The sequence below is a fragment of the Pectinophora gossypiella genome, chromosome 26, assembly GCF_024362695.1.
Source record: "Pectinophora gossypiella chromosome 26, ilPecGoss1.1, whole genome shotgun sequence".
Lineage (NCBI taxonomy): Eukaryota > Metazoa > Arthropoda > Insecta > Lepidoptera > Gelechiidae > Pectinophora > Pectinophora gossypiella.
This window is the reverse complement of record NC_065429.1, coordinates 6,422,559-6,431,996: the sequence shown is the minus strand read 5'-3', so window position 1 is coordinate 6,431,996 and position 9,438 is coordinate 6,422,559. Positions and strand designations below refer to the sequence as shown.

At 41.7% G+C, this 9,438-nt stretch overlaps 1 protein-coding gene across 2 annotated transcripts in view; it reads right to left on the bottom strand.

The window, feature by feature from the left end:
- Window positions 1-2,055: 2,055 nt before the first annotated feature.
- LOC126378341 (uncharacterized) overlaps window positions 2,056-9,438 on the bottom strand; it is a 134,820-nt gene continuing 127,437 nt past the window's right edge. The window contains exons 23-30 of one of the 2 annotated variants that reach the window (XM_050026600.1): window positions 8,919-9,055; window positions 7,995-8,147; window positions 7,717-7,816; window positions 6,959-7,253; window positions 6,181-6,263; window positions 5,335-5,468; window positions 4,370-4,418; window positions 2,056-3,010 (exon numbers count right to left, since the gene is read on the bottom strand). In XM_050026600.1, coding sequence (XP_049882557.1) covers window positions 2,958-3,010; window positions 4,370-4,418; window positions 5,335-5,468; window positions 6,181-6,263; window positions 6,959-7,253; window positions 7,717-7,816; window positions 7,995-8,147; window positions 8,919-9,055 — 1,004 coding nt within the window. In that variant the 3' untranslated portion in view covers window positions 2,056-2,957. The remainder of the gene's footprint in view (window positions 3,011-4,369; window positions 4,419-5,334; window positions 5,469-6,180; window positions 6,264-6,958; window positions 7,254-7,716; window positions 7,817-7,994; window positions 8,148-8,918; window positions 9,056-9,438) is intronic. The other variant, XM_050026601.1, reaches the window with a different exon arrangement.

Below are 9,438 nucleotides of genomic sequence, written 5' to 3'. Positions count from 1 at the left end.
AAGGCCGCCTGCTGTGCTTTTCTGTATATGCTGTTCTTATATTTGTATTTTGTGTCCATTGTGCTCAATAAAGTATTTTATCTATCTTTTTCATTTTTTTTATTCACCATTTTAATATCCAATCAACGTCTTACTCAAGATTCACTTAAACAGAAACCTAAATAGTTAACAACTTAAAAAAAATACACAACTTTTCCGTCACGTCCGGGAGGCAAAGGCGTTGCTCCATACAGCCACAGCGATTTTAAAACAAAAACTAAAATTATTTAAAACGCCTAACTCTACGGGATGAATTAAAAAAATGACTAGTTCATATGTTGTAACAGAGATCTTGACGAGGTTTCGAATAGTTTCACTAGATGGCGCTAATTTCTTAGGGATCAAACCCGTATCCCTATAGGAATGGGCAGAGAGAAGTCAATTAGTGTTGACCTGCATTTGGCATCACATTGCACTTTGCCATGCTTCTATCTTCCTATGTTACTCAGAATAGTCAACCCCCGGGATTCGAACCCGGAACTTCGGATCGTGAGCCCAACGCTGAACTTATAGTGTCAGATTCCAGCAACCACCATTTAAAAAAATGGATATTACAGACGGCGATACGGCTCACCACCTATCACGTTGGTCTAACAGAAAGCTCCGTGAAGTGTGGCAACTTGGATGTACCACTGACCACCCCAATTGGGATATAGTCGTGAGCTTGTGTTATGTTCGGTTTACTTCCTCTGCCTACCCCAGTAGCGATCACGGGCGTGGGTTTAAGTATGTATGTATGTGTTAGCGACATCTAGCGGCAACCAAACGTAACTTCAGACATCGCGTGGCGTAGGAAACAATCACTTTTGCCGTATTTTTATTGGATTCTGAAAAAAAATGGCGACTTAACATTACGAGTGGAGGAAAAGAGATTGGGCAAATATGTATACTTAGAACTTGGCCTACTAATTTAACACTTGGGTAGTTTTTCGAAATATCGCAGGCGGTCAGGTTACGTTTCAAGACGTCCTTGTACCGCAGATATATATTTCCACTGAACGCTGGGAGGACCTTGCTGTTTTAAGACCTGTTTGGCGTCACTGTGTCAAAACAGGGGTGGCCAACTTTGAACAAAATCGTCTGAAAGAGCTCGATGAAAAACGCCAAAAACGCAAGGATCGTCCCAAACCCACCTATAGCTACACCTTTAACTCGGATGGACAGCTATTCTGCCTCCAATGTGACCGAGTTTTCAGAACAAAGTTTGGCTTTGCCAGTCACATTCGAGCGCACGAGAGAAGAGACTGAGGTCGCCGTTGTCGGATACGACAAGGAGGACTATATATATATATATATATATATATTTTTTTTTTTTTTTCGAGCACTTGCATTGTACAGCTTTTAACGTGAAAATTACCTATTTTCTCATTACTTTAACCTAACCTGTTTCTCCTCAATTCCACATTAACCGGTGTTACTTTCAGGCTTTTCAGCAGTGGTACGCATATAGGCTGCTATTATGCAAATATCCAGTTACAACTTCTAACTGGATATTTACAAGTCCTAAGTGGATATTTGCAAATAAAAGACCGAAGATTCGAGGATATTTCTGCGTGAAGCGATATTTCGCGCATCGCATGCGTCATGCTACGGTTTTCATAATAATTGATTAGTAGACTAATAAACATAGAAATTACCAAGTTTTTTTCAGAATCCAAATAATCCAATCAATGTAATGTACATAGTGTCACTTTATAGCGGAAACCATGGTATAAGAAAACCAGGTATGCTCAATCCTATAACAAGCCGCCATTGCTAGCCCATTGATGACGTAAATGTTACAAGTAAATTCTCTCCAACATTTCAAGGACGTAAATATTATTGAAAATTAAGTGAATTCATGTGTTATGTTTAAATTTAGTTCTGTGCAATAAAGTATATTTGAATTGATTTGATTTGAATTACTGACTAATGTATTTAATTACTATTACTTGTCTGTAAGTGAATCTTTTATTAAAAGTTCAAACTTTGCAAAATAAATATAAAATCGTTGGTCGTGGGTAATTTATTTTATTAAAATGGCAACACAGGGCGGGATGACGTCAGCTGGTCTAACCTTGAAATGTTAGCTGTCACTTTTGAGCAAACCTGGCTTTCTTATACCATGCTGAAAACACCATAACCGCCATTTTGTAAAATCACAATCTTATGTGATTTTTAACAAAATCCCGTTTTCTTTCGAGAATAAAAACTGCCTATTTCTTCCAACAGGTGTCGCTACTGTTGAGTATTCTTAAATTTTGACAGTTCCCCATACTATTTGAGTAAACAAACATATTGTTTTGGTTATATATTTACACTATAACCCTTTGCGCAGCGTTGAACTGCAAAATCATACTGTTATATTTATTCCCTAAAGATCGGAAAGAAGGATACTTGGAAAACCTTTATTTTCAATCACAACTGCCTTTATCCAACTGGTTGCTTTTCTTTTTTCGTAACTCATCCTTCAGACGGGATACACTCTCACGTTGCTCAACATTTTATAGCAATTTATCACGAATTTTAGCTGGACAGTATGGAGAACTGTCAATATTTAGGAACACTCAACAGTGCTGCCACCTACATTCTAACTTCTAGTTTTTATCCTCATTGTTACATTGTCAATCGATCGTTGAACGGAAATAGACATAGAATCAGACTCTTCATACTCGCTGCAGTTTATTATTGACGCCAAAACCCATTCAAAACAAAACATAAAATTCGAACTTTATAATAATTTATTCAAATAAAAATGTTTTGATCCCCTGAAACTTTGTTTACATTCTTTATCTCGTCTGGTTGGCTGGCCTTACTATAGATAATAATGTGAATTTCTTCTGTAACTGAATGTGCTACAATTATACTGCTTGTATGTTTATTCCCGTTCACCTTACTGGATATAATGACGTAATTAGTTTAGTACAACACCGGGCAATTTATCGTCGTCCATTGCGCGTGTCTGGGTGCGGTCTTCGAGGGTTGTTTAATACTGAAAGACATATTATCCATTTAATATGTTTTTATTTATGTACTAATTTATACCGGGTGTTAGTGAAATCGTAACGAAATCTGAGGAATGATTCAGACCATGATTCCGAGTTGATATCAAGTGAAATTTTGCGTCGCAAAAGTATGGAAAATAATTTGAATAAACATTAAAATTTACATGACTTTTCTGACAGTAAATTGCACGTCGTATCAGAATTCAATCATGGTCTGGATCATGACCGTCAGTATTCATTACGGTGTCACTAACACTCTGTATATTTGGCAACATATACGGCCACGAGCATTAATATGTATACACTTTGGTACCATGTCACATTTATTTTTTTGACAAATTGAACTGTAAGTCTCACTAAATGTCAAATATGTTAGTGCGACAGAGTCCTAAAGTGGGTACATAATGCTCATGACTGTACCACATGCATCCCTTTCCTTTGAGCGTTAGGCTCACGATCTGGAGGTCCGGGTTCCGGGTATATGGTGTTGTCAACAGACAGCGCCATCTTTAGAGTAAAAATAGAACTTTACTAACGCCCTCTAGTCTCGTTGCGCTGTATTACTTACTTAACAACTAGACGAGAAGGCAACGCTGCGCATACGCACTTGTTAGCATATTAATACCTCATAATTCTGTAAGAGGGCGATAGACATTATTATATTATAAGAAGAAATAAACCCGTTCAGAAGCAAGATCCCTTTGTCTAGACAATTTTTCCCCATTTCCCAGTATCAGTGAAAATACAACATTCAGGTGTGTATTTATTTTATTTTATTCGGGTAGCTTACAGCCTCATTGAAATCAGCACCATTAAGGCTGCGTCCCCAGTAGGCAAACTGTGAGCCGCCCACTGAGTTAGCGGCGTATCGGTTTAGTACGCCCTTCCATATATTTCAAATGGAGTGTTCACAGTTTGCTAGTTTTGCGGTCACTGCACGCAGTTGCAGCGTTACGCGCGCCGACTATTTTAGTGAGCGGCCGACTCCCACCAAAACCGGTTCCAGTCGGCGATTGGTTGTTCGTCGGGCGTAGTGACTCACGTTTGCCGCAAAATGATTATTCGGATAGTTAGAAAAAAGCTATCATCGTGTTAGGACGTGTTTTTTTGCATCGCACCTAACTAATCTCAACGCACACCTCAGCTAACTCAAATTTCAGTTCGCTGCAAATTTGCGGCTCACTCAGTCGGCCGCTGACAGTTTGCTTACTGGGGACACAGCCTTAATGTCAAATATGATAGTGCGACAGGGTTCTAAAGTGGGTACACGATATTACTTATGACTGTATGCAGTGTGTATGCAATATCATATAATTATATTATATTTCACATTTTGGGTTACTTACGCGGATGGACTGGCCCTGGGGATCGTCGGCACCACGTCCCTGGAGACATCTGCAAGAAACACCTTCTTTACAGGGTGGGCAGTAGTCTTCAAGTAATTGGGTCGTGTACAAGGTGTAAAATAAATTATGAAATTCTGATTATTAAATAAAGACAGATCTAAAACTAACGAAAAACATTATTTTTTTTCCATTTAACTTATTTATGAATTTTAATCGCGACAAACGTAATAAGTCCGACATTTTATCACGTTTTCCTATGCGCGTCACGTGGGGGGGTCTCTTCATTGCTGTCCCTTCATTGGTTATGCCAATTATAGGCTGTTGCAGGGCTGCCAGATGTACGATTTAAATCGTACTCGTACGATTTTTTGGCATTTCTACTCATGTACGATCGCAAGACTACGATCGTACGGAAAATGTACGATTTTTCAGTACCTGGCAACATTTCGTAATAAAACAAATGTGTTACTCCGGCAGCTTTGATTTTTTTCAACGTTGCAGGCATTTTTTAATCACAAGTGCAGAAGAAATTAAAAAAGATACGATTTAGATGGCGCCATTCTATCGGAACTGGACTGTCTTGAACCTACCAATGCTGTTTCCAGTAATTACAGTCAAAAGTACCGACGTTACTGCCACTCATGATACTGGTTCCAAGAATAATAAAACCCGATATGCAAGTGATGCAGGCGATAGATGACGAATAGCGCAGTTTTCCGAATAAAAAAAAAAGAAAATTAACCTCAGAAAATTAGTATAAGTCTAATAAACATTTTTTATTGCATTATTTTTCTGATTCTTAACGAATTATTCTCATTTTTCATAAAAACTTTGAACTTTTAAGTTGTACTATCTTTTCATTTCAAAATTTCCTTGGAATACGATTTTTTTGTAGTTGACGTACGATCATGCCTTTTTTTCATCTGGCAGCCCTGGGCTGTTGATACATATAAACAGGTTCGTACCTGTCTGAGTAGATAGTTGGTGTGGTAGGGCACGGATACCGGGCGGTCGCCTCGCTCCGGCTTGTCGGGCCGCGCGCGGGGCCCGCGCCCTGCCTCGCAGCGGGGTTGGCTGTACTCCGGGCGACGGTCGGGGTCTGGCGGGGTGGGAGTTACCATTACATAAAAAAAACACGCTCTTTCCGGCTTCACAACAGGAGGTGAAGGATTTGGCGGGAAGAAGAGAGGAATGGCGGTTACTCCACCGACAAGAGCACAGCTCTTAAATAAAGAGAGAGAGCGTTTGACTTTCCCTAAGCACAGGTGATGAGGTGAGTGCTGTAAAAGAGAAATAAATTCCCATTGGTTTTTTTTGACGTGACTTATTGTAGATTTGCCGCAGGCATTAATTACTTGGCCGGACAAATGGGGAGCGCTGAAGGCTCTCACCCGGTACAACGTTTAAGACAACAGCCTGAGGGTGCCCAGTTGGGCGCGAATTTCGGCTCATGGCGTCGTCTGAGAGGAGAAATATTTGAAAGAATTAATCGACCCTAGTGGGTCGATAGCGATAAGCGCTGAATGAGGGAAATCGTCGACCACGCGTGCGGGGTCGGTATCGGGGTCCTGAAGTGTTTGGTGTTGCGAGCTGATTGGCTGCCTCTATGGCTAGAGTAATCGGGTCGTCGGGATCGTAGATTACGTCCTTCGGCCGCCGATACTTTTCAGTACCGTCCCTAAGCGGAATGTATTTGGAAGCCGCAACTAACAGGGGATTTGGGTGGTGCGGAGCGGAATCGAAAAAACGTTTTGAAGCTAAAATTCCTATTGGATATAAAAGAAAAGATAATATAAAGTATATCAACTCACAGTGGTTCTTGGCTTGCATGCTGCGGATGGAGTTGACGATGGCACGCGCCGCTGTGCTCAGCTGAGACTCATCGTTGCGGGGACTGCGACAATTTATTTATTTATTATTTATTAACAGCCTCTGTAGTCTAGTGGTTAGAGCGTCAGGCTCACGATCTGGAGGTCCGGGGTCGATTCCCAAGGGGACATTGTCGAAATCACTTTGTGAGACTGTCCTTTGTTTGGTAAGGACTTTTCAGGCTTGAATCACCTGATTGTCCGAAAAAGTAAGATGATTCCGTGCGGAGGGCACGTTAAGCCGTTGGTCCCGGCTATTAGCCGTAAAGACAACTCCACCAACACGCAGTGGAGCGGCGTGGTGGAGAATGCTCATACCCCCTCCGGTTGATTGAGGGGAGGTCTGTGCCCAGCAGTGCGACTTATATAGGCTGTTTATGTTTATGTTAATTACGTTGAATGAATGATTCCGATTTCTGTCTCAAGTAATCAGTAGACAACTCAAGGTCCAGGACATCCAGACGTAAGGCGGGCTACCATCCTTACTTGGTTGACATACCACTAATCCGCACCAAGCGCTTCGCTACATCCTTCATAATGCGCACAACCAAGGAATGGAATGGGCTGCCGGCGTCGGTGTTTCCTGAATCTTATAACCTGGGGTCCTTTAAATCACGGGTGAATAGGCATTTTCTGGGTAAGCTCGTTCCAACGTCGATCTCTTCTTCTCCTGGTGGAAGAACGAAGTAACAAACCCATTTTAATTAAAAAAAAAGCTCACCCCATGACTCTTCCATTGTAGTTGTTCGCGGGATAACTGCCCAGAATCCCGTTTCCACTATTCCTTCTCCACTCTTCTCTACGTGGATACTTCTCTCTTTCCCTCGTGTTCAACTGGGCCATCTGATCCTTAATCTGTTGTATCTTCACCGCAATGTCGTTGGAGTCCTGGCGGGTCACCTGGGGGGTCTGGGGGTGACTCTGGGGGTGCTGGGGGTGTGGCTGTTGCGAGTGGTCTTCGTAAGGCACTTTCTTGTCGTCCGGCGGAGTCAGTAAGGGGGTGTTTCGTGATGATCCTGTGGGGGTAATGTGGGTTAGTTTGTTGTGGTTTTTAACGGGGGTTGTTAAAATTCAAAAATTCAAAAATATCTTTATTCAATAGTTCAATATTAATCATACGTAAAGTTACTGCGCCTAATACGGTACGTTAGACTCACAATCCGGACGTCCCGGGTTCAAACCCCGGTGGGGACATATCACAAAAATCACTTTGTGATTCCTAGTTTGTTTAGGACATTACAGGCTCATCACCTGATTGTCTGAAAGTAAGATGATCCGTGCTTCGGAAGGCACGTTAAGCTGTTGGTCGCGGTTACTGCTTACTGATGTAAGTATGTAGTCGTTACATGAACCATGTCAGGGGCCTTTGGCGGCTCAATAGTAACCCTGACACCAGGGTTGGTGGGTTGGGGATGAGGTTGACCATAACAGCATATAAGTCCAAGGCTTCATCAGGATTTTTGGAGTTTTAATCATTACCTGAGATAGAGTTTCGTTTGGAGTGTCTGGGAGGCGCGGCGGCGCGGCGGTCGCTGCACGGCGCGCTGCACGCGGGGTAGGCAGGCGGCACCACCTGCTGCTGGTAGATAGAAAAAAAATATACAATAAGAATCAGAATCATTTATTCAACGTAATTATCATAGATAAACTTGTTGAATCTCAATTTGATTTGAATATAATTAAAAAACGTCATGAATTAAGCGACGGAAAATTCTACTTGATATTAACTCGGAATCATGAATCGGAATCATCCTCACCTGTGGGTACATGACGTTGTATTGTGGGTAAACTGGGTACTGCATGACTGGGTACAGCTCTGGTACAAACAGTTTTGGTACTGTCTGCTGCGCGTGCGGCGCCTGCAGGGGAACGACTCCTTGCATGTTCGGCCATTGTAGTTGTTCTTGGTACTGGAATGAACAAGTTGATGGTTAGCATCATCATCATCATCATCATTGAAATCAGAACCATTTTTATTCATTTATATTTGTTTAAAGTCAATGTAGTGCCAGTGGTCCAGTGGTTGAGCGTTGTCCTCACGATCCGGAAGCCCCGGATTCGAATCCCGGTGGGGACATATAACGAAAATCATTTTCTGATCACCAGTTTGGTTAGGACATTACAGGCTGATTACCTTATTGTCCGAAAGTAAGATGATCCATGCTGCGGGAGGCACGTTAAGCTGTTGGTCCCGGTTACTGCTTACTGATGTAAGTTAGTAGTCGTTACATGAGCCATGTCAGGGGCCTTTGGCGGCTCAATAGTAACTCTGACACCAGGGTTGATGGGGTTGGTACTCCACCTCACAACCCACACGAGAGAAGAGAGCACCATACAAAATACAATTATACTTTATTGCACCAAAATAAAAAGAAATAATTACAAAAAGACTCTTTAACTAGGTGCGTTGCAAATGGCGGCCTTATCGCTTAAAGCGATTTCTTCCAGACAAAAATTGAAATTGAAAGATTGCGGGACAAACTATAAGTACAACCAACTATAAGTATAAGTACAGTCATGAGCAATGTAATGTACCCACTTTAGGACTCTGTCGCACTAACATATTTGACATTTAGTGAGACTTACAGTTGAATTTGTCAAAAAAGTTAATGTGACATGGTACCAAAGTGTATACATATTAATGCTCGTGACCGTACACCATTGTTGTATGAGATTCTCACCGGGTAGTGGTGGTGTAGGGGGTACTGCACGAGGGGGTCGACGGGGGCGTACAGCGCGGGGTACACGCGGGGCTCCACGCAGCCCGCGCACGCCGCCGCCGGCGCGTACTCCAGCGCCGCGTACCCGTAGTTCGGCTCTGAGGGAGACAGCAAACTCAACATCAACATTCAGTTCATAACATATTTGGGTCGTTCTTCTTTTTTATCGACAATAAAAAGACATTTTCCCAATTAATCGGACTAAACATCTTTAAAATTATAACGGCAATAAATATTTTAAAACATCATATAAAGATCTGTCCGTAGAGAACTATTTAGTGGTTCTCTTTATCTTGGTAACATACTTTTCTTTGCAGGCGCATTCCAAAAAATATTGTGACAGAGTGGCCTTTTTCATCGGAGACAGCATTTCAATATACCACTCTGTCACAAAATTTTGTGAAAAACAATGAAGCTACGTTAATAACTAATTGAGGAACCGATTAGTATTTTGCTTGTATTTTGAGTATAATAAGATAAC